The 27498-nt window shown below is 44.0% G+C and overlaps 2 protein-coding genes, 1 long non-coding RNA gene and 1 other non-coding gene across 5 annotated transcripts; all 4 read left to right on the top strand.

Annotated features, from left to right (window-relative positions):
* The first annotated feature begins 455 nt into the window (after positions 1-455).
* Positions 456-16803, top strand: LOC118367568 (uncharacterized). Its single transcript, XR_008090437.1, has 17 exons — positions 456-605; positions 1125-2358; positions 3010-3084; positions 3218-3337; positions 3474-3782; positions 4101-4268; positions 4953-5556; positions 5645-5760; positions 8942-9131; positions 9312-10470; positions 10677-10820; positions 10909-11215; positions 11305-11415; positions 11513-11649; positions 14896-15197; positions 15287-15390; positions 15509-16803. It is a non-coding gene; the product is annotated as an uncharacterized LOC118367568 (long non-coding RNA).
* Positions 16804-16901: 98 nt separating this feature from the next.
* LOC118367567 (protein disulfide-isomerase A3-like) lies at positions 16902-20550 on the top strand. The gene is made up of 8 exons (XM_052494428.1): positions 16902-17028; positions 17390-17527; positions 18003-18185; positions 18269-18377; positions 18461-18589; positions 18683-18762; positions 18847-18904; positions 19025-20550. The coding sequence occupies exons 2-8, from the start codon at positions 17436-17438 to the stop codon at positions 19112-19114; spliced, it is 741 nt and encodes a 246-aa protein (XP_052350388.1). The 5' UTR covers positions 16902-17028; positions 17390-17435; the 3' UTR covers positions 19115-20550.
* Positions 20551-20876: 326 nt separating this feature from the next.
* Positions 20877-27391, top strand: LOC118367566 (T-complex protein 1 subunit gamma-like). 2 transcript variants are annotated; one of them, XM_035751159.2, is made up of 14 exons: positions 20877-21041; positions 22851-22912; positions 23019-23069; positions 23165-23227; positions 23337-23433; positions 23683-23800; positions 23926-24112; positions 24244-24393; positions 24484-24616; positions 24729-24810; positions 24916-25096; positions 25278-25523; positions 25609-25740; positions 27088-27391. In XM_035751159.2, exons 1-14 carry the CDS (start codon positions 21014-21016, stop codon positions 27178-27180), a joined length of 1623 nt encoding a protein of 540 aa, XP_035607052.1. In that variant the 5' UTR covers positions 20877-21013; the 3' UTR covers positions 27181-27391. The 2 variants fall into 2 exon arrangements, with proteins under 2 accessions (XP_035607052.1, XP_035607051.1); XM_035751158.2 differs by lacking the exon at positions 20877-21041 and adding an exon at positions 21159-21373.
* Positions 25831-25967, top strand: LOC118367957 (small nucleolar RNA SNORA15). Its single transcript, XR_004822221.1, has one exon. It is a non-coding gene; the product is annotated as a small nucleolar RNA SNORA15 (small nucleolar RNA).
* Positions 27392-27498: the final 107 nt, after the last annotated feature.

The following is a 27498-nucleotide window of genomic DNA, read 5'->3' as shown; positions in this document are numbered from 1 at the left end:
CGTAGCTATGTTTATTCCATATTCATATTCTGTGTTGGTGCTTTTCCAAATATTCTGGAACGATGCATCATAATGGAGGTGCGTATATAATAGTATTTGGGAGCGTCCATTCCTAGTAGCTCGCAGCTTTGCTGTCATGTGGTTTGTTTCAGGTATCAAGGTGCAAGACTATCCAGATCCCTCTAAATAAATCATATAAATATAGTTTTTTTGTGTTATTTTGTTTGTTTATTTGTATTATTATTTTTTATTTTTTTTACAAAAAAACACGACAAATAATATAATAAATAATCTGTGTGCGTACGTGCAATTGTCAATGTTTGCTCCATCCATTAAAACCACAACTGTTAGAAAACAACCTGGTGAATCAACTTGAAAGATTGTGTGTGTGATTAATAACACAAACATTTAATGTAGGCTGCTGTATCAACGTGAAATTAATAGTCTACCATTTCACTGCTGATAGCAGGCCCACTGTACCTGAGGTAGCATCTCTAATACTATGGGGAAGGATCTATCTGTGACACGCGGGAAAGGGCGCTGTAAATTATTTAGAGATTTACTTAGCTCGCTCGCTTTTCATTGCACCAAATGCAGATTTGGGGGTAAGTGACACCAATAAAGTTACTGAATTTGAAAGGTCGATGTACTGTCGACATAGAAAAGTCGGGCGTCCATTTTTGAGACACACAAACACACAAGGTTACTTGTTGACAAATATACGTCGTTTGTCAGCAAGCTAATAAAAACAACACAAGCTAGCTACCAAAACAACTACTTCAGGGTCATTAGCGTGACTTGTATCATACGATTATTTTAGCTAATAAGAACCGTTTTCTATAGCTGTGTTGACTTGGTTGTACTTGTTGTACTGCAACCGAGAAAGTGGCACCACCAGCCTGCTAGATAATAACAGCTAGCTAGATAGATAGTAGCTTGAATTGCACACAAATGGGACACCATACGTCAGCTGTTTTACTCGGCTATATACATGTTGTCTAGCTAGTAATAACAGCAAATATTTCATCCTATTGCTTTATTCTATGACAAAGTACATTTTACTGTCTGTTGACGTTAGCCCCCCGCTCATGTAACTGTAACGTTAAACTGTTGTGTTCTTTCAGGCCTCGAAGCATGAAAGCCCAGAAACGCAAATCGAGCACCCCAGAACCACAGCCCATTAGTTCTAAAGCCTTAAAGAGGGATGAGACAACCTGTGCCCCTCAGATCTCCAACGGTAGTCCACTCTGAACTCTCTGTTAACAGACATATCTCAATTTCCACCCCTGCTAAGGGAAAGGGCTTTGGGATGACGGTCCCAGATGGGGCTGTCACAAAGGAGACACTCTCCCAGGTTCAAGCAGAGGACCATTGCTTCATGTACGGAGGGATGAGAAAAGGAAGGGGTAATGGAAAAGAGAGAGGGATGACAAGTAACACAGTGTGTGTTGCTGAGATATGAAGGGATATGGGAGTTTGTGTGCAAGGGCATTTAATTGGTTTTACATGCTTCAGTGGTGGGAATGTGATCATCTCCTATCTCATTGTTATATCTTAGTTTTGTGTCTGCTGCAGGCCAGCTTAAGAATGGGGATGTTTGTCAGCTATATCCCAGCCCCTCCGAGGCAGAAGAGGAGGAATTAGCTGTAAAGCTACAGTTATTTTCTCTCTGCCCCATGGCATTTTTTTTATTTTTTATTTGCATGAAATTAGTTATTAAATAGCTAAATCTTCTCTTTGTCCCAAGACAAAATATGTAGAATTGCAGCAAACTTGCTTTCCAACCCCCTTGGCAAAATGTGTGGAATTGCAGGAAATTAGCTCTCTCCACTGTCAAGAGGGGCCCCGCTAAAAGGTTTTGCTCCCAACAATTTCACGTAGGGCCCCCAAAAGTCTAGGGCTGGCTCTGACTGCGTGTGTGTGTGGGTATGGATGTTGGTAGTCAGCCCAGTGAGCCACTGCAGTCCCTCATGATGAGTTGCTCATACCTGCTCTATAGGAAGTGAACGTACCCAACATTTTGGAAACACTGAATCAGATTTCTAGTGTATGAGAATTGGGTGTCTGTTTTGATTACTTACTTCCGTCTGAAGATGGAGAGGAATGTGGGGGCCAGAGGCTGACAATGAGGAAGAGCAGCTCGAAAATGAAGAGCACTTTAGACAATGTGCAGGAAGAGGGACACTCCGTGGCTGGAAAAAGGTCATCGGAAGTTTCATCCAGTGACAGCGATGAGGATGAGTTTGAGCAGCTGGATCTGGAGAGGAAGTCACAGCAACACAACTTGACCTCCGTCAACGTTCACCCATCCTCCATGTGAATTACCTGGAGTCTCAATCCGGTTACACGCTCCAGCAGGTATATCTCTCTAGTCACCCCCAAAACCAATTATTTCTTTGGCCGCCTCTCCTTCCAGTTCTCTGCTGCCAATGACTGGAACGAACTACAAAAATCTCTGAAACTGGAAACACTTATCTCCCTCACTAGCTTTAAGCACCAACTGTCAGAGCAGCTCACAGATTACTGCACCTGTACATAGCCCACCTATAATTTAGCCCAAACAACTACCTCTTTCCCAACTGTATTTTATTTATTTATTTTGCTCTTTTGCACCCCATTATTTTTATTTCTACTTTGCACATTCTTCCATTGCAAAACTACCATTCCAGTGTTTTACTTGCTATATTGTATTTACTTTGCCACCATGGCCTTTTTTTGCCTTTACCTCCCTTATCTCACCTCATTTGCTCACATCGTATATAGACTTGTTTATACTGTATTATTGACTGTATGTTTGTTTTACACCATGTGTAACTCTGTGTCGTTGTATCTGTCGAACTGCTTTGCTTTATCTTGGCCAGGTCGCAATTGTAAATGAGAACTTTTTCTCAACTTGCCTACCTGGTTAAATAAAGGTGAAATAAAAAAAATTAAAAAGAGGGGTTAATACTAAGTTACGAATGTTAGTGTTGAACATTTTTGACTGACACCTGTGAATGTTGCCCTCAGGAGGAGATAACCAACGAGCATGTAGTGGCCATGACGAAAGCAGCCATCCAGGAGATGCAGGACCTAGCCCTATTTGTGAGCGTCAACTTACAGCAACTTATACTGACAGTACAACTCAGAAATTGGTTGCTGATATCACTTGCAAGTTTATAATGGTTTCTCTCTCTGCCTGAATTCAATGTTTTTACCTTCTATTTGCTTCCCTCAGGAGCCCAAGATGACCCGCCCCAGACTGAAGGAGGGGGTAGAAAAAGGGGGGGTGGGTTTCTAGTTACACAACTTGCAGCTTAGGAATATTTCTCCTATCAAAAGGGCCCTTGAAGTGAAGGTATGTCCCTGTCACACAAAGTGCTAGAGTCATGTCAAATATTTTATTACTCCTCACTGTTGTGTGTAGTCTCTGTTGCTTTGTCTCTCTGTTTCGCTCTTTCCCTCTCATCTCACTCCCTGCTTCCTCTCCCCAGCCCCCCCAGTTTGTAGACATCCCTCTGGAAGAGGAGGACGACTCCTCTGATGAAGAGTACTGCCTTGATAAGGAGGATGAGACTGCAGAGGAGGTGAGGAAGAGCTTCATCTCTGCTCCGTTAGTCAATCAATTCTGTTCAATCAGTCAAAAGGGTGTGCTATGTGACTACAATGTCATGCCTGTGACATTGTCGTTTTGGAGCGACGTGGACATCACAGGCTCATCGCCATGCTGTGCCCAAGTGGCGCAGCCCAGGACCCCTGGACACTCTGAGTGTGAAGAGGACAGATTTCACAGTCCCAGACAGGTAACACACTGCACCTCTGCATTTGGCCTTTGTTTGAAAGTTATTGAAATGATTGGGGGGGAAATAATGCTATTATTATTTTTATTGTCACAAGTACAGTGAAATGCCTTTCTTGACAGCTCTCAACCGAACAATGCAGTAATCAATAAAAATGTAATACTAAAGAAAACATAAGGTAGAACAAAAACACACGAGAAATAGAAATAAGTAAGTAAACCTACTATATACAGGGTCAGAGTTAACTGACTGAGTTAATGTTTACAATGTGCACTGGATGAGTAAGAGTTTACTGTAATGTTGGTCTTGGTTTATGTTTAGAAGCCAAGGCAGCCCAGACATCTGAGGGTGGAGACTGTTCCTAAGGGGCCCCCGTCCTCCACTGGCCCTGCCCGGCCCCTCAGGGCCCAAGTCTGAACCTTCCTGGAGAAGCTTCACGCAGTGGAGGAAGAGCTGGAACTCAGCCCCATCTGCACCGAAACCTTCCAGGTATTGAAACTGCTAAACTATTAATGGGTTGCACTTCCATCACTTAGTCACTTCGTTGCTATTGTTATGAACTTTCTACAGACGCCTCAGCCATATTTGTGCCTGACTGATGCCAAGTCATTTTGGACAGGGACTAATTACACTACAGTGGCTTGGAAATAGGATGACAGTGCTAAAGTAGAAAATAATGAGTTGAAAACAACTTTTCCATCATAATGTCGTCAAACTCACTTTAGAGAGAGGGCCATGTTTCCATTAGCTAGCAAAGTTTGTCAAAAATAGCCAGCTAAAATTCAGTGCTGTCCCCTCAATCATGGCTAGCTAGCTAAAGTTATACTGCATCTAAAGTCAATCTGGCGACATCACAATTATGACAAAAGGTTTTCCTACTAATTATTTGCCTCCTTTTGAATTGTCACTGTGTTTTCAAGCCACTGTAATGCACTTTCGATTAAATCTTCATCACCACTATTGACAATGCATTGAGTAGAACGTTCATTCGGGCATCAGTCCTCAAGAGAACGTTCAAAACAATATTGTGACGAAATGTGCAACCCATGAATACTAGCAGACTATTCAGCTATACCAGGAAATCACCGGACTCTTATCGGGACACTTCAGCCATATCAGGATCAAAGTCAATGTGAATCTCTTTCTTCATTGGTTCCATCAATCTGTTTCCAGCCATTGACTGGAGGTGCAGGGTTTAGCCTTGTGGCATGTCGTACCTGCCCCAAACGGACCCTGAGGAACGTGCCTCTGGGCAAGCTGGAGGCGGAGCTACATTCCCCTGACATCACGCCTGACATGTACGACTACAGCTTGGCCCTGGAGGACCGCGACTGGAGCAAGTGGCTGCAGGGCCTCATGACATCTGACATGGAGAATGACAGTTAAGATTAAAAGAAAGGGATAATGAGGGAGCGTTCAAGGATGGGCAGTGTAATATTGAAATGGAATAGTCCAACCATCTAGAAACCGATGCAACAGGATTTTACGCTGTTGCTTAATAAGGAACACATCATTCTCAAAAATGGGCTATGGATTCATTTTTTCTAGGAGCAAATACTTTATTAGTGAAATGCACAAAAAAGTTGGCACTCCTCCAAACACTGACAAGTGTCAAGCAGGCAGTAGAAGACAGGTGGAGCTGCATTTAACCTGTGTGTGTGTGTACATGTTTTACGGGAGGTGTGTGTAGCTGGTTTAATTGCTCTGTCATGTTTTGCTAATTTTGACCTTTCCCCCACTGCTCTGCTCCAGTTTGTCTCCTTCGCTTTTCGAGACGGTGAGGAGGATTATGGGATCATATCTGCAAGTCTCTTTCTTTAAAAAAAAATCTCTCTTTCTGAATCTCACTCTTTTTACCCCTTCAGTTCTCGGATGATGAGCTAATAGTGAATGGGCAGGATGACTATGGGCACGATGAAGAGAGGGAGGAAGCTGCTCCACCCCTGAGCGCTCCGCAATTCAACGTTCCACAAGCCATTCGGTATGATTCTACCCTGACCCTTTCCCTATTTCTCTCGGGAAAGAAAGGGCTTTCAAAAAGTGTACCGCCAACCCAGTAAGTAAGTAGCCTTGAACCGGAACAGCTTGTAGGAGCAGATCTCCTGTTTCTGTAGCATGAGGCAACTTGATGTACAAGTAGACCCACTGGACAGGATGTCTATCACAGGGCCTTACACCCAATCTATCTCCTTCATGCTGAGTGCCAAGCAGACAAGCTCATTGGTCCCCATTTTTACAGTCTTTGGTATGACTTGGCTGGGGATCGAATTCCCAACATTCCGATCTTAGGGTGGACACTAACCACAAGGTCACTGAGTTGGTCCACCAACCCAGTACCTCATATTAATAATGATATAGAGCTTTTAATGTGGAGCAAACAACAAGAGGAATCAACTAGAATTTGCTATAACTTCATTGTCACTGTACTTGTGACAATAAAAATAATAATAGCATTATGAGCCAAATAATCCATTGCTTCCTGGTCCTCCTCGAGTCAACAGTGCTATCTATCCCAGACCTTAATAAATGTGAATGTGTGACTGTTTAGCTCACCCTTGCTTCCTTTTTTCTACAAATATGGTCCTCTTGTTGACTTTGTGCTGGTTGGTGGGCCAAATTGGCCATCTGTCGTATGTGTTATGAACAACTGCAGGATACGTGACTGCAGCCACTCATGCATTTGAGCTTATCCATCTATGACATTCTAGGAATTACTTGAAATTACGTACACACACGTAGTCCTCCCTTCGGGACAGAGCAGCAGAGGGGTGCTGTATCTGCTTGGGTAGGGAGGCAGAGAAATGCTCTGGTGTTTTCTCTTCCTCAGAAGTTTCAAGAGGTGGACAGAACTCACTCTATAGCTACAATCCACACTAACACACAGGACTCATAGTAGAGCTACAATCCACACTAACACACAGGACTCACAGTAGAGCTACAATCCACACTAACATACAGAACTCACAGTAGAGCTACAATCCACACTAACACACAGGACTCACATTGGAGCTACAGCAACTCACACTTACTAACAGAAGACACACACCGCTAACAAATTCACTTGTGTCTCACACACACTCCCAGTGCACCAGGTGTTCAGTAGCTGGTTGGCACATGTGCCCACTTTGATGTTTGAACTGTGACGTCTGTTGAGAGATCTCTGTGTGTGCGACGTGCCGTTTTCAGGCCACGTCACTGAACTGAGAGGAGCAGAGAGAGCTTTACTTCCTTCCAGCAACTGTCCACACACGCGCACACACGTTTGCGTCAGTGTGTCCTGGTCCTGGCTGTAATGGGTGTCTCTAAATGTTACCGAGGCAGTATGACGTGGGGAGAGACAGACAGGTTTTTCCACACTATGGAGTCAGGGCACTATGACAGTGCTACCACTAATGACTCAGCAACATTAGAGAAAGTAGAGGAGGATAAGAGGTGGGTAGAGAGGGTTAAGTCTCCACTGTGATTTCAGTCTACACAAGCAGAGCTATGCTTTCGTCATGTTCCAAAAGTTCAGTGCACAAAAGTACGTATAGCTACGCAAAGAACCTCAGTCAGATCCCATTGCGTAGACTAGAGCATTTTAAGAAGAATAATGCATAATCCAAACATAAAAACGCAACATGTGAAGTGTTGGTCCCATGTTTCATGAGCTGAAATAAAACATCCCAAAAATGTTCCATATGCACAAAAATTATTTCTCAATTTTCTGCACACATTTGTTTACATCCCTGTTAGTGAACATTTCTCCTTTGCCAACATAATCCATCCCGCTGACCGGTGTGGCAATTCAAGAAGCTGATTAAATAGCATGATCATAACACGGGTGCATCTTGTGCTGGGGACAATAAAAGGCCACTCTAAAATGTTCCATTTTGCCACACAATTCAATGCCACAGATGTCTCAAGTTTTGAGGGAGCGTGCAATTGGCATGTTTGCTAAATAAATGTCTGCTAAATGACCGTATTCAAATGCCAGTCAGTGTCCAGAGGTTTGGGATGGCCCCGGGCGGTGTGTTTGGGATCATTGTCATGCTGAAAGACCCAGGCACGTTTAATCTTCAATGCCCTTTTTGATGGAAGGAGGTTTACACTCAAAATCTCACGATACATGGCCCCATTCATTATTTCCTTTACACAGATCAGTCGTCCTGGTCCCTTTGCAGAAAAACAGCCCCAAAGCATGATGTTTCCACCCCCATGCTTCACAGTAGGTATGGTTCTTTGGATGCAACTCAGCATTCTTTGTCCTCCAAACACAACGAGTTGAGTTTTTACCAAAAAGTTATATTTAGGTTTCATCTCACCATATGACGTTCTCCCATTCTTCTTCTGGATCATCCAAATGCTCTCTAGCAAACTTCAGATGGGCCTGGACATGTACTGGCTTAAGCAGGGGGACACGTCTGGCACTGCAGGATTTGAGTCCCTGGCGGCGTAGTGTGTTACTGATGGTAGGCTTTGATACATTGGTCCCAGCTCTCTGCAGGTCATTCACTAGGTTCCCCCGTGTGGTTCTGGGATTTTTGCTCACCGTTCTTGTGATCATTTTGACCCCACGGGGTGAGATCTTGCGTGGAGCCCCATATCGAGGGAGATTATAAGTGGTCTTGTATGTCTTCCATTTCCTAATAATTGCTCCCACAGTTGATTTCTTCAAACCAAGCTGCTTACCTATTGCAGATTCAGTCTTCCCAGCCTGGTGCAGGTCTACAATTTTGTTTCCGGTGTCCTTTGACAGCTCTTTGGTCTTGGCCATAGTGGAGTTTGGAGTGTGACTGTTTGAGGTTGTGGACACGTATATTTTATACTGATAACAAGTTCAAACAGGTGCCATTAATACAGGTAACGAGTGGAGGACAGAGGAGCCTCTTAAAGAAGTTACAGGTCTGTGAGCCAGAAATCTTGCTTGTTTGTAGGTGACCAAATACTTATATTCCACCATAATTTGCAAATAAATTCATTAAAAATCCTACAATGTGATTTTCAGGATTTTTTTTCTAATTTTGTCTTGTCATAGTTGAAGTGTACCTATGATGAAAATTACAGGCCTCTCTCATCTTTTTAAGTGGGAGAACTTGCACAATTGGTGGCTGACTAAATGCTTTTTTGTCCCACTGTATACACCCTTCTCAAGTCCTAGTCTCTGTGTGCCTTCCACCCAGGAGAAGCTCCAGGCGTTTACCCAGCATGAGGAGGCGATCAGGTCAGTCCGGGACACAGGCTTCAGCAGCATTTTCAGGGCCTGAAACCTCCAGGGGGCACTGTCTCTGGTCCAGGAGCAGGAGAGCTCTGTCTCGCCATCCGCTCTTTCTCCAACCCCCCCTGCCAGGCCTCAAACACGCTCTAACAATGGTAATGAACAGGGAGGTCTGGTGTGTGTGTGTGGTTCATATGTAAAGATGTGAGAATCTGAATTGTATGTACTACAGATGGTATCGATAACCTGTGTGTAGCTGTTTTGTGTTATCTATGTATCAGAGGGTGGGTTTGTGAATAGCTTGATTGTGTGTAAGTGTTTGGTTGTCCTTGCAGTGCGTACATACCCTCTGCTGCCTGCTAAGACGGCCTGGCTGCTCACCACCTGCTCCGTCTTCCTCTATTCAGAGCTCCTGCCCCACTGCAGCCTGGACCCTCCGCGCACCAAGAACAACATCTACACACGCGGAGAGGACAGGTACGTGCACACACACTCATTTACACATGCAGCACGTCCTGTGTGGGGAGACAAACTCCACAGGAGCTCATGTTCACAAACAACAGCAACCTGTTCAAAAACAATCCTCATTTACACACAGTCCCTGGTCAAAAATAGCTATGTCTTATGTGAGTATTTTATGTCAGTGATGCCTGCTCAGTATTAAGTTGAATATAAACACTTAAATGTGTGTTAACCCGTGTTGAAAAGAGAGGGTCTCTCTCTCTCAAACCCATTCAATGACCGTTCACTGACATAGTTGGAACTATGAGGGCCTATGTCATCTTTACTGCTACAACCAAGCATCAAATTCTTCCTTGCATGGTTGAATGTTTGACTAAAGACGAGATATTTACTCGCAATGTGGATTTTTGTCCCATACTCATTGTACTGGGGCTGAAGCACTTCAGCCAGACAGAGCTCCCCTACCAGCTCATCACAGATTACTGCACCTGTACATAGCCCACCTATAATTTAGCCCAAACTACTACCTCTTTTCCTACTGTATTTAATTAATTAATTTTGCTCCTTTGCACCCCATTATTTTTATTTCTACTTTGCACATTCTTCCACTGCAAAACTACCATTCCAGTGTTTTAATTGCTATATTGTATGTACTTTGCCACCATGGCCTTTTTTTGCCTTTACCTCCCTTATCTCACCTCATTTGCTCACATCGTATATAGACTTGTTTATACTGTATTATTGACTGTATGTTTGTTTTACACCATGTGTAACTCTGTGTCGTTGTATGTGTCGAACTGCTTTCCTTTATCTTGGCCAGGTCGCAATTGTAAGTGAGAACTTGTTCTCAACTTGCCTACCTGGTTAAATAAAGGTCAAATAAAATAAAAATAAAAATGTGTCGCTACCTCATCCGTACCAAGCGCAGTGTAGCTCTTCTCCCAGCTCCGTCCTGTCCTGGGGGAATGGCCAGACCTCCTCAGAGACTTTGCGGCCTTCCTCCTCCCGGAGCAGGCTTTGTAGTGTGGCCTGGTAAGGATGACATCACATCCGCTTATCACTTCGTATTGGATATTTTTATAGGTGCTTATTAAGTATCAGGCCCAATGTAACAGAGCGTTCATATATAATTATGTTGAACAAAAATGATTATTTGTCTTGTAGCCTAACACATTGTAGTGAATCTGCTGAAAAAGCCATTACTACTCTTCGACTTTGATGTTTTATGTCCTGTCCAGTTTGAGGAGCAGCAGGCATTTGAGCGGAGTCGACGCTTCCTGAGGCAGCTGGAGATTAGTTTTGGGGGAAACCTGTCTCACTACCAGAAAATCGTACGTGCTCTGCAGGGGGGACCTGGCCTCAGACCTGCCAGTATAGAGGAGGTATGTCAGTATTCTACACCATTTACATTAGTTGTCACCACAGTAAACCAAAGTTAAATCACCATTGGAATCCACCTGTTTTCTACAGCTTAAAGCACAGGATGTCCTCCCTCCTGAAAGGCCACACGCACTTTCAACGTGCCCATACGCAGGGAATTCTGGGTATTTTTTGACGAGCTCCGCCCACCCCCAGCCCGTCCCGGGCAGTTTGAGGAGGCTTGTTGGCCAGACGAGGCAGGGGGCGGAATAGACGGAGATGATGGTGTTGGTTTGGTTCGGGGGGTGGGGCAAGTGGTGGTTTTGAAGAAGTGACCCTCCCTGATCTAGAGCAAGAAGATATTCCACCAATGACGGGTCACAGTCAGAGGAAGATGGGATCTCATTGCATCTACAAGGTTTGAGGAAATGTGAACTGTGTAGTTTGTTGATTTCTAAATGCATTTGCAAATATGATTCTGATTTGGCTGGTTGTCTTCCTTCACAGGAGTGTGATTGGCCAGAAAAGGACTGCTTCTGCCTCTGTCATGGTGCCAGCCATGATGCCAAGCTTCGCAGACTGAAGATGAAAGGATGCTCTCGCTGCCACGGCAACAAGGTAGCCTCCGTAGTCTAGTGTTTTGTTGTTCTAAACTATGTGAATAAAATGAGTGAGTTACGGAGAAGACAGAATGTGACATGCAGTCTTCTCTCAGGCTTCCGATGGCGTCCCCAGGGTGATGAAGAGCCTTGACACCTTCTACCCCACGGCAACCGACCCCACAGCCAATCTCCACACTGAGACAGGTGGGGGGGGGTGAAGTCGACAGTGGGGTCAACAGTCCACATTCTGGTAAGAATTGCACTACCAATGCTGTATGAATTAAGGTTGTTGTCATTATTTGGTCAAAAGCAAAACCGATCTACATAAGTAATATGGCTGAAAATACATTGTTGCCTATATAATGCAAAACATTAATGAGAGACTGCCCCTAAAAAGCAACTTCTCGTTTTGAAAACGGCATTGTCGCATCGATAAGACTCATAAAGTCAGTCTTGTCCTAAACTGAGATTTGCGAGATGATAGGAAATAATTGTATGTCACGGAATGAAGGGTACTGTTTTCCTTGGGTTGGGTTTATTTCAATCCTGCCCACAGCTGGCAACACCCAAGCAAATATCAGTTCGGAGCGCAGCTGCACGCGACCTAATTTTAATGCCTATGGTCAATTTGGTTTGACATTCAATATCTCTATGGGGCTAGTTGGGTACCATCAGTAAATAACAATGTACATGGACAAAATGTTTGTCAATGCTGCCAAATGTTTTTATATTTTTTTTAAATGTTTTTTTTTTACCTTTATTTAACCAGGTAGGCTGGTTGAGAACAAGTTCTCATTTGCAACTGCGACCTGGCCAAGATAACGCACAGCAGTGTGAACAGACAACACAGAGTTACACATGGAGTAAACCATTAACAAGTCAATAACACAGTAGAAAAAAAGTCTATATACATTGTGTGCAAGAGGCATGAGGAGGTAGGCGAATAATTACAATTTTGCAGATTAACACTGGAGTGATAAATGATCAGATGGTCATGTACAGGTAGAGATATTGGTGTGCAAAAGAGCAGAAAAGTAAATAAATAAAAACAGTATGGGGATGAGGTAGGTAAAATTGGGTAGGCTATTTTCCGATGGACTATGTACAGCTGCAGCGATCGGTTAGCTGCTCAGATAGCAGATGTTTGAAATTGGTGAGGGAGATAAAAGTCTCCAACTTCAGCGATTTTTGCAATTCGTTACAGGCACAGGCAGCAGAGAACTGGAACGAAAGGCGGCCAAATGAGGTGTTGGCTTTAGGGATGATCAGTGAGATACACCTGCTGGAGCGCGTGCTACAGGTGGGTGTTGCCATCGGGACCAGTGAACTGAGATAAGGCGGAGCTTTACCTAGCATGGACTTGTAAATGACCTGGAGCCAGTGGGTCTGGCGACGAATATGTAGCGAGGGCCAGCCGACTAGAGCATACAGGTCGCAGTGGTGGGTGGTATAAGGTGCTTTAGTAACAAAACGGATGGCACTGTGATAAACTGCATCCAGTTTGCTGAGTAGAGTGTTGGAAGCTATTTTGTAAATGACATTGCCGAAGTCGTGGATCGGTAGGATAGTCAGTTTTACTAGGGTAAGTTTGGCAGCGTGAGTGAAGGAGGCTTTGTTGCGGAATAGAAAGCCGACTCTAGATTTGATTTTAGATTGGAGATGTTTGATATGAGTCTGGAAGGAGAGTTTACAGTATAGCCAGACACCTAGGTACTTATAGTCCACATATTCTAGGTCGGATCCATCCAGGGTGGTGATGTTAGTCGGGCGTGCGGGTGCAGGCAGCGAACGGTTGAAAAGCATGCATTTGGTTTTACTCTCGTTTAAGAGCAGTTGGAGGCCACGGAAGGAGTGTTGTATGGCATTGAAGCTCGTTTGGAGGTTAGATAGCACAGTGTACAAGGACGGGCCGGAAGTATACAGAATGGTGTCGTCTGCGTAGAGGTGGATCAGGGAATCGCCAGCAGCAAGAGCAACATCATTGATATATACAGAGAAAAGAGTCTGCCCGAGAATTGTACCCTGTGGCACCCCCATAGAGACTGCCAGAGAACCGGACAGCATGCCCTCCGATTTGACACACTGAACTCTGTCTGCAAAGTAGTTGGTGAACCAGGCAAGGCAGTCATCAGAAAAACCGAGGCTACTGAGTCTGCCGATAAGAATATGGTGATTGACAGAGTCGAAAGCCTTGGCAAGGTCGATGAAGACAGCTGCACAGTACTGTCTTTTATCGATGGCGGTTATGATATTGTTTAGTACCTTGAGCGGGCAGGATGGATATAGGTCTGTAACAGTTTGGGTCCAGGGTGTCTCCCCCTTTGAAGAGGGGGATGACTGCAGCAGCTTTCCAATCCTTGGGGATCTCAGACGATATGAAATCTCTATGACTTAAAAACATAAACCAACTATGCATTTTAGAATTGCATATACAAATATTGGAAGCATTTAATGAGACAACTAAAAGATGTGCAATGTAAAAATATTGTCCCATTTCCATTGTGTAATTCATTGACTGTCCCTAACTAGCCCCAGAGAAGCTAATCCATGTCAAACCATGTTTTGCCACGGTCGCACACCAGCCGGCTGAAGTTAAATAGCGAAATAAATTGGCTAGCACTAGCTAGTCTAGACGACTTCAAGACACAAGACCTGGTCAAGTTATCTATACTGAACAAAAATATAAATGCAACGTGCAACAATTTCAAGGATTTTACTGAGTTACAGTTCATAAGGAAATCAGTCAAATGATTTATGGATTTCACATGACTGGGAATACAGATATGCATCTGTTGGTCATAGATACCTTTTTTTTAAAGTAGGGGTGTGGATCAGAAAACCACTTAGTATCTGTTGTGATCACCATTTGCCTGATGCAGCACCACACATCTCCTTCACATAGAGTTATTCAGGCTGTTGATTGTGGCCTGTGGAATGTTGTCTCATTCTTCAATGGCTGTGTGAAGTGGCTGGATATTGGCGGGAACAGGAACACGCTGTTGTACACATCGATCCAGAGAATCCCAAATATGCTCAATGGGTGACGTATGGTGAGTATGCAGGCCATGGAAGAAATTGAACATTTTCAGCTGCCAGGAATTGTGTACAGATCCTTGCAACATGGGGCTATGAATTATCATGTTGAAACATGAGGTGATGGCGGCGGATAAATAACACACTGTGACGAGATCCTGAGGCCCATTATCTCTGTGCATTCAAATTGCCATCGACAAAATGCAATCGTTGTCCGTAGCTTATGCCTGCCTATACATAACCCACAGCCACCATAGGGCACTCTGGTCAGCAAACCGCTGGCCTACACAGCACCATACAAGTGGTCTGTGGTGGTAAAGGCCGGTTGGACAACTCTCGTTTGGCTTCAGTCATGGCTGCTGCATTTCTGAACAAGCCAAAAATATTAGAGCCAAATCAGGAAGTTCAGCCCCCCTTTAAACTCTTTTACACGTTGCAGATAAACAACCATTATGCTTTTCAGAAGAGCAAGGAGCTCCTTCATGGGAGGGTCCTGAGGAAGGCTCACTCTCCATCCCTGAGGAGAAGGAAGAGGAGGATGACAAAATTGAGGAGGATAAGGATGGGGGGAGAGAACACAGCCCCTCGCCGAAGAGGAGTACGGGGGATGGAGAAGGCTCGGGGGTGTCTGATGGCCCCCCAACACCCTTTAGTGGGGAGATGGAGAACCCCCTGCAGCCTTGTCCCAACCCCTCTTCTGATCCCTGTGTGTGCCAAAAACATCTCCCTCACTGCCAGTGGGGAGAAGGTCATACTCTGGACAAGGTGAGAGAGACAAGCCTGAAAATGTTTGATCTTTGTTTAATGTTTTAAAATGTTTTTGTTAAAGAGTGATAATCCTCTTTGGGTTACAGGGAGGCTGACCGTGTCATTCTAACCACCTGTCAGCAGCAAGGTGCCAATCAGAAGTACTTTCCAGGCAATTTCCACCCAACTTGGCGATAAAACACTCAATGAGGTGAAGGTTGTTTTTTGTAACCGAACTATAAAGATCCAACAGTAATGCACTTGTTGAAAAGTCTTGGCTTGTGAAATGAACCCTAGTCCACTGACTACTTTACCTCTCTCCTGTCCAGGTATCTCGGTGGTTTCGGGACCTGTTGAGCCTGTTCCGCACCGCTGCCTGCCAGGTCAACATAGAGGACGAAACTATGGCCACTGAACAGCAGACAGTCACAGACAAGGAGCAGGACAGAACCAACCCAAAAAGGACAGAACCAAGTTCAGACACTTCAAAGGAGAGGAGCAAGAGAGGATATTTGTGACTGCATTATATTCATACCACATACCACAGCTCGAAAGATGGCAGCTTTTCAAGTTTACCATAACCAATTTTAAACAGTGAGCACTGTTGAAATAAATACACCCTTTGTCTTATCACTCAAATGCACTACTGAGGGACTAGGGTACACAGTCTCTTAGTGTGGCAAAGGTTAAGTAAGAGGTCGACCGATTAATCGGAATGGCCGATTAATTAGGACTGATTTCAAGTTTTCATAACAAATGGAAATCGGTATTTTTCGGCGCCAATTTTTCATATTTTTATATACCTTTATTTAACTACGCAAGTCAGTTAAGAACACATTCTTATTTTCAATGACTGCCTAGGAACGGTGGGTTAATTACTGCCTCGTTCAGGGGCAGAACGACAGATTTTCACCATGTCAGCTCGGGGGATCCAATCTCGATAGTGGCTGTTCGTTGTGTTGCTGGTTCGAGCCCAGGGAGGAGCGAGGAGAGGGACGGAAGCTATACTGTTACACTGGCAATACTAAAGTGCCTATAAGAACATCTAATAGTAAAAGGTTAATGAAATACAAATGGTATAAAGGGAAATAGTCCTATATTTCCTATAATAACTACAAGCTCAAACTTCTTACCTGGTAATATTGAAGACTCATGTTAAAAGGAACCACCAGTTTTCATATGTTCTCATGTTCTTAGCAAGGAACTGAAACGTTAGCTTTCTTACATAGCACATATTGCACTTTTACTTTCTTCTCCCACACTTTGTTTTTGCATTATTTAAACCATTGAACTTGGTTCATTATTCGAGGCTAAATGGATTTTATTGATGTATTATATTAAGTTAAAATAAGTGTTCATTCAGTATTGTTATAATTGTCATTATTACAAATACATTTTTTTAAATCGGCCGATTAATCGGCATTGGCTTTTTTGGTCCTCCAATAATCGGTATCGGTATCAGTGTTGAAAATTGGGTTTTAGTCCAGGAATGTACATGTTTTGTATCCTTTTTTTTCCAGTTCTCCGAGTTGTGCATGTATGGTACAATATGGGAAATATGAACGGTAATAATACCTGTACAATAGTTATATATTTTATACAAAATAAACGTAATTTATCCGTTTGCGTTTTTGATGAATTCCCTTTCGTTTATGAGAAATGTTATAAGAGTGCAATCTCCAAGGCACACATCTAGACCCACACAGATGTTCTTGATCACGTCACAGCTCTACTACACTCACTCCCACCCGGCAGTGAACTTGAATGCAGAGCAGTGAGAGGTAGTGAAAAGCAGAGGATATCAGCTACAGTATATCGCTATTGGGAGCACTTAATTCTGCTGCGATGGGTACGCTGGGTCCATTTCGCATGTTCTTGCTTTTTGCGTTGGCTCAGCAGAACGTCTTTGTAGCCGCCAGCGACGTGCTCGAGCAATCCCCAGGATTGGTATTGCTTTAAAATTTGGGGCTCAACTGTACTTTAAAATTTGTCAACTGTCATGGTAGCTGTGTCACTTCTCTTTTACATGGTAGCTGTGTCACTTCTCAATGGAGAGGACTTTGCTGCTTATGATGGACCCAGGAGTGCAGGTGGCTTTTATCTTTGTTCCCACAGTAGCTTTAACATCAGGGCTGCTTCTGGATACCACCACTCTGAATGCACTGCTATTTAACGGTATATTGATAAATGGTTTCTGTCATTTTCCCCAGGTAGACTGCACAGTGAACTCTGAGACGTGTGGACGTTTTGGGGTCAATGGGTACCCCACACTCAAAAGACTTGCTAGTGGCCTACTATGATGTGGATTACCTCCGCAACATCAAGGGCACCAACTACTGGAGGAACAGGTGAGAGCTGCTCTCCTTTCAGAATCACCTTTATTTGCCAATTACATATACACATACCTGGAATTTGACTCAGTGAAATGGTGCTGCCATCTATAGACAATATACAGATAGAGGAATTTGCACAAAGTCTACATACAATATAAGTAAGCAAAGAACTCTACATTATACACTGATTTACAGTGAGGATATACAATTTACAGTAGGAATTTATCTATCTATGCACAGGGAGGGATGCTACTGTGATGTGTGTGTGTATATGTAGTGTTGTGCAGAGGTGTACAAAGTGCAATTGCAGTATAGTGCGGTTATAGGTTTTACAGAATGATGATGGCATGGTGTAAAGTCACATAGTCCCTATGAACCTGATGGTCAGATGGTGAGAGCTGCAGCACGGGGAAAGAAACTGCTCTTACCTTATACCTTCCTCTCTCTTTTTCTCTCTAGCACTCTTTCACTACCCCTTCTCTCTCCCTAGGGTGATGAAAGTGGCCACTCAGTTCCAGTCTCAGGGGCTGAATTACGCTGTGGCCAACAGGGCTGAGTTCCAGGAAGAGCTGGAGGAGGAGTTTGGCCTGGGGCCGTCCGACGGGGGAGAGCTGCCTCTCATCACCATTAGGAACGGGGAGGGCCACAAGTACAGCATGCAGGAGGAGTTCACGTGAGTTAAATAACACATGACCATCACAGACCCTTATGCAGTCTGGCCAGCTGTCACACTGCTCATCTGTCCGTCCATTGCAGACGGGATGGGAAATCCCTGGAGAGGTTCTTGGAGGACTACTTTGCCGGTAAACTGAAGAGGCAGGTCAAGTCAGAGGCTGCTCCCGAAAACAACGAAGGCCCAGTCAAGGTGAGCGGGATAGAACCAACAAACGTTTGTCGCTTTCAAATATGGTAGGAAGATATTTAAACAAATCCCTTTTGCCTCTGCAGGTGGTGGTGGCGGACAACTTTGAGGAGTTAGTGAACAACCCTTCCAAGGACGTGCTGCTGGAGTTTTATGCACCCTGGTGTGGACACTGCAAAAGCCTGGAGCCCAAATACACAGAACTTGGGGAACAGGTGAGGTTCACATCTGCAAGTGTTGCTTAGCTGGTTTTCAAAGTTACAAACCATCATCCAGAAGATCATTATTTTGATTTTTCTTCCTTACAGTTGTCCGCCAACACCCACATTGTTATAGGAAAGATGGATGCCACTGCTAACGACGTTCCTCCAACCTACGATGTCCAGGGGTGAGCCTCTACTTTTTGTCTGTCTATGTCTACTACTCTGTAATCTGCTATTTTAATGTCATCTGTTGTTGTTCTTCTTCCCAGTTTCCCCACTATTTTCTTCGTCCCAGCAGGACAGAAGGACCAGCCTCGGAAATACGAGGTTAGGCTACAGCACCACTTTTCCTCCTCCAAAGGACATGGATTAAATAACACTTAATGCTCTGTAATCAATATTCTGATACATTTCTTCACGGTTTTAACCATCCGTATATGTCAATAGGGTGGCCGTGAGGTGAATGATTTCCTCAACTATCTGAAGGAGGTGGCCACACATCCCCTTATCCTGGGCAATGCCAGAGAAGACTTGTGAGAGCACAATGACGAGAGAGAAGAAAAAAACAAGGGATGAGTGGACTGGCAAAGAAGCAGAAGACATGAACTATGAGGAGAAAAAAAGGAGCCACCCATTGCAACACAGTTTCAGACCAGAAGATCTCCTTTGGTTGTCTGTGCCATACCAGCAACACTGAATGCTCATAACATAGAGGACTTGTAAATTAAACAATCAGCAGTTTTTTCTTGGAACTTCAAGAGAGTAATGTTCTGAATGTGAGAGGATGGAGCATCTGCAAGCACAGTAATAGGTAGCACATGTGCAATAGGCTTTGCCATTAAACTGGTGACTTGATGGTTGCGATTAATATTCCCAAGAAAGGCATACTAGTGTAGCGTCCTTGACTCTGAGTGAGGTACCTCAGACTATAGATAAATGTAGAAAGTGAAAAATTATGTGCAACAGTTTTTGCGAAGTTGCTTACAGGTACAAAGAAAAAACTGTCTGCTAAGCAAATAGATAAAAATTGAATAAAATACCTGATACAGGGGCCTGCCGAGTGGCGCAGCGGTCTACGGCACTGAGGTGTCACTACAGACCCGGGTTCGATACTGGGCTATATCACAACCGGCCGTTATCGGGAGTCCCATAGGGCGGCGCACAATTGTCCCAGCGTCGTCCAGGTTATGGGAGGGTTTGGCTGGGGGGGGCTTTACTTGGCTCATTGTGCTCTAGCGACTCCTTGTGTCTGGTCGGGTGCCTGCAGGCTGATTGCGGTTGTCAGTTGAACGGTGTTTCCTCCGACACATTGGTGTGGCTGGCTCCCGGGTTAAGCGGGCGGGTGTTAAGAAGTGTGTTTTGGTGGGTCATGTTTCAGAGGATGCATGATTCGACCTTTGCCTCCCGAGCCCATTGGGGAGTTGCAGCGATGAGGGAGAAAAAGGGGGTAAAAGGGACAGAGTTTGGGAAACTGATTTAGCAGACACATCCATTTTTTTGTGTGAAAATAGGTTGAAGACTACTGAAGCACTATGGACAGGCTTAGATTTCAGTTGGACTTTTATGCCAAGCATCTCACCTGCTCTTCTCGAGGAGAGGCAACCTTAAAGTTTGAAATGTCCCCTCATTGTACTGAATTTATCCATTTGATATTTACTTACTATAATACACTCCATATCACTCTATTTTGTTTTGTGTTACATACACAATATAGCACATCATCCACATATTAGTAGGTTTTATTAGAGACATCTGTGTATTTGTTATCAAATTAGTGATATTTATTGGTATTTATTTTTAATAGAATGTATAGTTACATCAGCTAGCACTTCTTGAGATTCATGTTTTACATCAAATTTGTTTAACTATTGAAATCATTTGAGATGTCTTACATGAAAAGAGTTATCAACTTGAAGATTAGGCAATGTCCAATGCATGGGTATTATTTGATAAATAAAAAAGACGTCACAGAATGGGCTTGTTTCTTTCTGGACTACATATCCCAAAATGCAAAACATGCGCGTGTGACAGTGACGAAGAGCACTAAATGGTAAGCCTGGTAAATGTAGCTAAACGTTTGAAGATACAGGTAGCTTTAAGCCTTCATGCACATAATTGATACCACAGAGCTGGTAATTTATTGGGTTTCTATATAATGTCCATATATGTACTGCGACATAGGATTTGAATTGATAGGGCGACATAGGATTTAATTTGATAGGGTAATCATACGAGGAAAACAATATTAACTTGAAGATAGCGCCCACTGGCGACTTCCTCTTTCGTAGTCACGCAGATTGGGTTGTACGGCTGTTCATCAAAATTTCCTCGTCCTTAATTGGTCATTGACCAACCAAGCCCAGCCACAAACAAATAAGCCTTTCCTTTGCTGCTTTTGAGAACTTGGTAGGCAGTTGATCAACGCACGCTGCCAAAATGATGGGAAGACCAATCGTCGTGTTGAGTGAGTGATAAGCAAAGTTACAACATTTATCAATTAATTAAATACAGAAGTGTTTTAAGTGTGTTTTGCTACATTTGTGAGCTTTTTCATTCATGCGATGTGATGCCCGGGGTTCGGGCCTAGCTAGCCAGTGATGTCTCGAGTTGTGACAGTCATGCTGCGTAGTTAACGGAACAATCAACACACTTTTATCCAATTTGGGGAAAAAACAGGGCTGCTGTTCTGCTAGTGTTCTATTTGGTAATGGTATGCACAGCATCTGAGTTAACAAACCCTTCGGTCATTTTTAATGGATGCTAATTTGCTATTTGCCTTACCAGCTAGATCAAAGGGTGAGTTATTTCTCTGGTGTCTCCTCATTTTTGGGGGATGGGCTCAGTATCTGGTTCGGGTCTGTGGCAAAATGGTAGCTAACGATGGTGCAGACAATCTTACAAATGTAAGTTCATAAATTAAATACCGATACTGATTGGAGGACAAAAAAAGCCGATACCGATTAACCTGCCGGTTAAAAAAAAATGTGTGTGTGTGTGTGTGTGTGTGTGTGTGTGTGTGTGTGTATTTGTAATAATGACAATTACAACAATACTGAACACTTATTTTAACTTAATATAATACATCAATAAAAAAAATCAATTTAGCCTCAAATAATGAAACCTGTTCAATTTCGTTTAAATAATGCAAAAACAAAGTGTTGGAGAAGAAAGTAAAAGTGCAATATGTGTCCTGTAAGAAAGCTAATTCCTTGCTCAGAACATGAGAACATATGAAAGCTGGTGGTTCCTTTTAACATGAGTCTTCAATATTCCCAGGTAAAAAGTTCTGGTTGTTGTTATTATAGAACTGTTTATCTCTGTATCATTTGTATTTCATATACCTTTGACTATTGGATGTTCTTGTAGGTACTTTAGTATTGCCAGTGTAACAGTATAGCTTCCGTACCTCCTCGCTCCTACTTGGGCTCGACAACAGCCACCCTCAAAGTAGCGTTACCCATGCAGAGCAAGGGGAACAACCACAAGTCTCAGAGCAAGTGACGTTTGAAATGCTATTAGCGTGCACCCCGCTAACTAGCTAGCCAATTCACATCACATCGTTACACCAGCCTAATCTCGGGAGTTGATAGGCTTGAAGTCATAAACCGCAGAGCTGCTGACAAAACGCATGAAAGTGCTGTTTGAATGAATGCTTATGAGCCTTCTGGTGCCTACCATCGCTCAGTCAGACTGCTCTATCAAACCATAGACTTAATTATATAACACACAGAAATGCAAGCCGTAGTTTCCAAATTCGACCATAGTAATGACCTATCATCTTAAACAATACGTTTATTCTTTAATTGAAATACGGAACCGTTCCGTATTTTATCTAATGGGTGGCATCCATCAGTCTAAATATTCCTGTTACATTGCACAACCTTCAATGTTATGTCATAATTACGTACAATTTTGCCCAATTCGTTTGCAATGAACCAGGCTGCCCAAACTGTTGCATATAACCCACCGTTCCTAGGCCGTCATTGAAAATAAGGATGTGTTCTTAGCTGACAAGTTAAATAAAGGTGTGTAAAAAAATAAAAAATCTGCAACATCGGCGTCCAAAATTACCGATATCTGATTGTTGTGAAAACTTGAAATCGGCCATTCTGATTAATTGGTCGACCTCTACTTCTAACTATACACTTATCAGCCTACAATTTCTCAGTCAAGTTGCCAAATGCACTGTACAAACCGCAGCATCATGGTCAGTAATTTTGAGCTTAGGCCAAGTTAAGAGACTGTCGCAACCTCAATTATCTTCTCTCTTCAGGCCAGAATATGAAAAGGGAGTCTGGACGCAAGGTTCAGAAAGGGAACATCGGTGCCGCAAAGGTAAAGATGATGCACCTCTCAGACTTCCCCCTCCCCCATAATTTTCTTTCTGATGTTTGCTGAAACATGAGAAATTCCTGCAGCCTTACGAAGTCTAATTTTACAGGCAATAGCAGATGTCATCAGAACATGCCTGGGACCAAGAGCCATGATGAAGGTTTGTACCAAGACACAATTCCTGGCCCTTAGATACTTCAATCCCAAAGTGACGCCAAAATAGAACTGTCTTAACCGTTCCCCATCTATTAACAGATGCTGCTAGACCCCATGGGCGGCATTGTCATGACCAACGATGGTAACGCCATCCTCCGAGAGGTGAGGTTACTGCACTACATTTCCCATCAGCACCCTTGCACTGCTTTGGAAGATGGTGAATGTAAACAAATTCAGGTCTGTTCAAGTTACTTTTCCTGTAAACAAACAGATCCAAGTGCAGCACCCGGCAGCCAAGTCCATGATTGAGATCAGCCGCACCCAGGATGAGGAGGTGGGAGACGGCACCACGTCAGTCATCATCCTCGGTAAGTGGCCTGGTAGTGGAAGTATTTCATTTCACTCGATTGACATGGAAATGACTGAGATCCAGTCAACATAGTGAATGTACCCTTTTGAGCTTCAGGCTATTTAGGATTGGATGTTGTGGCACTCCTACTCAGAGGGCCCATGTTGATTCTTATGCATCATCAATCGTCCTCTAAGCATCTTACTGTGTGCACATTTTAAAACCGCTCTTGGTTAACATTATTTTTCAATCTTTGGTCTGTCTCTAGCTGGAGAGATGCTGTCTGTAGCAGAGCAGTTCTTGGAGCAGCAGATGCACCCCACAGTCATCATTAGTGCCTACAGACACGCCCTGGACGACATGCTCGACATGCTCAAAGACATCAGGTATAGATTGCATACACTTACACACTTACTGATGAACACTCAATTGCATTCACTTACACACACAATTCTCCCTCGCAAACGTTTACACTCAGTTCTATTCACCGACTGTCTTTGTTCCCTCCCAGCACCCCGGTGGATGTGAATGACAGGGCACAGATGCTGAAGATCATCAACTCTGCCATCTGCACCAAGGCCTTGAGCCGTTGGTCTACCATGGCGTGTAATATTGCCTTGGACGCCGTGCGCACTGTGGAGTTGGAGGAGCACGGACGCAAGGAAATCAACATTAAGCTGTATGCCAAAGTGGAGAAGGTGAGCTTTAACGTTTGCGTGTATATGTTAAATGTCTTGCAGTTACAAGATTGACATCAGTGACAAAGGTGTGGTCATTGGGATAGTGACACCAGGTTGGTTGATTCCTCGTGGTTTTGCTATGGTTATAGGTGCCTGGTGGCTTCATTGAGGACTCATGTGTGCTAAAAGGCGTGATGGTCAACAAGGACGTCACTCACCCCCGCATGCGCAGAATGATCAAGAACCCCCGCATCATCCTGCTGGACTGCTCCCTGGAGTACAAGAAGGGCGAGAGCCAGGTATTGAAAACGCGTGTACAGTCATGCACACATGCAGTATAAGCATAACAGTATCAGGTACTAGCCAATAAATGTTGTGTTCCTATGCAGACTGACATTGAGATCACACGTGAGGAAGACTTTTCCAGGATCCTTCAGATGGAGGAAGAGTATATCCAGACGATCTGTGAAGACATCATCCGCCTCAAGCCAGACCTCATCTTCACTGAGAAGGGCATCTCAGGTACTACGCACGCACACACACTATGTGTAAAATTCTCTACAAACTGCTCTTAATCCTCCAAAGCTCCCCCTGCACTGACCAGAGAAACTCATCTCTCCACTCATCTCCCCAGACCTGGCACAGCACTATCTGATGAAGGCCAACATCACAGCCATCCGCCGTGTCAGAAAGACTGACAACAACCGCATTTCAAGGTAAGGTCAATTCCACACAGTATTCTGACGATATGATGACTATTAATCCTTTTAAATAGTCTGTTAACGGACCATTAATGCTGATATCATTATCCTCCTTCTCAGGGCATGTGGGGCTCGCATCGCCAGCCGTACAGACGAGCTGCGTGAGGAGGACGTGGGAACCGGCGCCGGCCTGTTTGAGATCAAGAAGATTGGAGACGAGTATTTCACCTTCGTCACAGAGTGCAAAGACCCCAAAGCCTGCACCATCCTGCTGAGAGGAGCCAGCAAAGAGATACTGGCTGTACGTAACAAGTTACCCCTCATGCACAAAGACTATAGCAAGATGTCTCCGTTACGGCAGAAGCAGCTCATAGTCAGGCAGACCGTAACCAGACAGAATGAATGATCCTCATGGTGTGCTATCACTCTCAATGCTTCATTGTGGATCCAAACAAAGTGTTGTGTTTCTCTCTGTCCCTCAGGAGGTGGAGCGTAACTTGCAGGATGCTATGCAGGTGTGTCGTAACGTGCTACTGGACCCATCTCTACTCCCTGGAGGCGGGGCGGTGGAAATGGCTGTGTCCAAGAGGCTGATGGAGCGTTCCAAGACCCTGACCGGGGTGGAGCAGTGGCCCTACCGTGCCGTGGCCCAGGCCCTGGAGGTTATCCCCCGTACACTCATCCAAAACTGTGGAGCCTCCACCATTCGCGTGCTCACCTCTCTCAGGGTACGCGTGTGTTTACTCTAAAATGTGCACCTTTGTCATTTTGTTGGGCACAGCAGAATCGTTTTATTAATCTTACCCTCTGTAGGCCAAGCACACCCTGGAGGCCTGTGCATCATGGGGTGTGAACGGAGAGACTGGCACCTTGGCAGACATGATGGAGCTAGGCATCTGTGAGCCACTGGCTGTGAAGGCCCAGACTTACAAGACTGCTGTGGAGGTAAGAGGGGCCAATGGGCTGCTGTTGAAAGTGATCATGTCAAATATATCTGCCACAAATGCTTGAATGTTTACAATATTTTTTTTTAAGGCATGGATGAATTCTGTGTTACTTTGTCTGTTGTGAATGCAGTCAGACACCATGCAATAACATTTTCACTTCTACTACTCTAAAGGATGAGTGCTTCCCCAGTGCCTTATCTCCTTCACATCAAAGTGAATGCAATGAAACTCACATTTAGTATACCGTAATTTCCGGACTATAAGCCGCTACTTTATTCCCACGTTTGAACCTTGCGGTTTATACAATAATGCGGCTAATTTATGGATTTTTCCCGCTTTCACAAGATTCATGACGCCAAAAAACTGAGCACCGTCACATAATGTGACGTAAATCGAGCGCGCTCAAACTTCCCATCATTCTGATTACGGTAGTAATTTTGTCACCCTCATCATGGCAAAGACACGGAGAAATGCATATGATGCAGCTTTCAAGTTGAAGGCGATCGATCTGGCTGTTGGAAAAGGAAATAGACCTGCTGCAAGGGAGCTTGGCCTTAATGAGTCGATGATAAGACGTTGGAAACAGCAGCGTGAGGAACTGACTCCGTGCAAAAAGACAAAAACAGCTTTCAGAGGGAAGAAAAGCAGATGGCCCAAAGTATTTGCAGCCACTCAACATCAGTGTAAATCGTGCATTTAAAGTGGCGCTCCTTGTTCAGTGGGAGTCTTGGATGACAAGTGGGCAGAAATCCTTCACTAAAACGGGCCGCATGCAAAGAGCAACTTATGGTCAAGTCTGCCAGTGGGTCCTGACAGCGTGGAGCATTGTCAAAAAAATCCACTATCATCAACGGGTTTTGAAAGGCTGGACTGCTGCGTGTTGAAGGGGCAGCATGAGCTCAGCGGGGTATTTGCCTCCGTATGAAAGTGACGAGAGCGACAATGAAAACGATCCAACATCGGATGAAGCAATTCTGAGGCTATTCAACTCCGACACCGAAGGAGATGACTTCAGTGGTTTCAGTGGACAGGAGGAGGAAGATGGTGACCAATGACTTTCTTGGTTGGCCACTGTTTAATTTTTGTTACAAGCCGTGTTTTGTTTAAAGGCTGTGTAAAGTTCATTTGTTTCAATGTACTGGTAGGCACCTGCGGCTTATAGACATGTGTGGCTTATTTATGTACAAAATACATCTTTTTTTAAATAATTCAGTGGGTGCGGTTTATATTCAGGTGAGCTTAATAGTCCAGCAATTACGGTAATTTTGTTTTATGATTTGAATAAACAGTAAAAGGTTTCAATGAACCCCCACTAATGTAATTTTGGTCTCTTCTTGCCTTTCAGACGGCCATCTTGCTGCTCCGCATTGATGACATTGTGTCTGGAATCAAGAAGAAAGGTGATGACCAGGCTGGAGGAGGACAGGGAGCTGAGTGAAGATGGGGGAGGAGGAAAGGAATGGGTTGGTTGACCAGTGGGCAAACAGACTGTGCTAGTGTACATAGGACAGCCTACTGTTCTCTTTTGGGATGCTTTTTTCCAAAAAACATTGTTTGGCCTGGATTGTCAACCAAGTATGTGTCTCGATAGTCAAGCGTACGCTGTAGCCATGTGTTTTTGATTTGCTATAAAATTCGAATCGAATGCTGTTTGACTCACTCAGTTCATTGTCTCTTGTCATGTCAGATTAAATAAGTATCTACCATGAGTATTGTTTATAGCACTGTAGTACCCTGTTAAAGTGAAAACGGGTTC

Source organism: Oncorhynchus keta, chromosome 34 (genome assembly GCF_023373465.1).
Source record: "Oncorhynchus keta strain PuntledgeMale-10-30-2019 chromosome 34, Oket_V2, whole genome shotgun sequence".
Taxonomy (NCBI): Eukaryota; Metazoa; Chordata; class Actinopteri; order Salmoniformes; family Salmonidae; genus Oncorhynchus; species Oncorhynchus keta.
The sequence above is the reverse complement of the archived record's forward strand: the minus strand, read 5'-3'. Positions and strand labels throughout refer to the sequence as shown.

Coding starts and splice junctions, on each gene's coding strand:
- LOC118367567 (XM_052494428.1), top strand. CDS start 17,436: ATGGGTACCCCACACTCAAAAGACTTGCTAGTGGCCTACTATGATGTG. Junction 18,590..18,682: donor ACACAGAACTTGGGGAACAG/GTGAGGTTCACA, acceptor TCTTCCTTACAG/TTGTCCGCCAACACCCACAT. Junction 18,905..19,024: donor ACCAGCCTCGGAAATACGAG/GTTAGGCTACAG, acceptor ATATGTCAATAG/GGTGGCCGTGAGGTGAATGA.
- LOC118367566 (XM_035751158.2), top strand. CDS start 21,331: ATGGATGCTAATTTGCTATTTGCCTTACCAGCTAGATCAAAGG. Junction 23,070..23,164: donor GACCAAGAGCCATGATGAAG/GTTTGTACCAAG, acceptor ATCTATTAACAG/ATGCTGCTAGACCCCATGGG. Junction 24,113..24,243: donor TGTATGCCAAAGTGGAGAAG/GTGAGCTTTAAC, acceptor CTATGGTTATAG/GTGCCTGGTGGCTTCATTGA.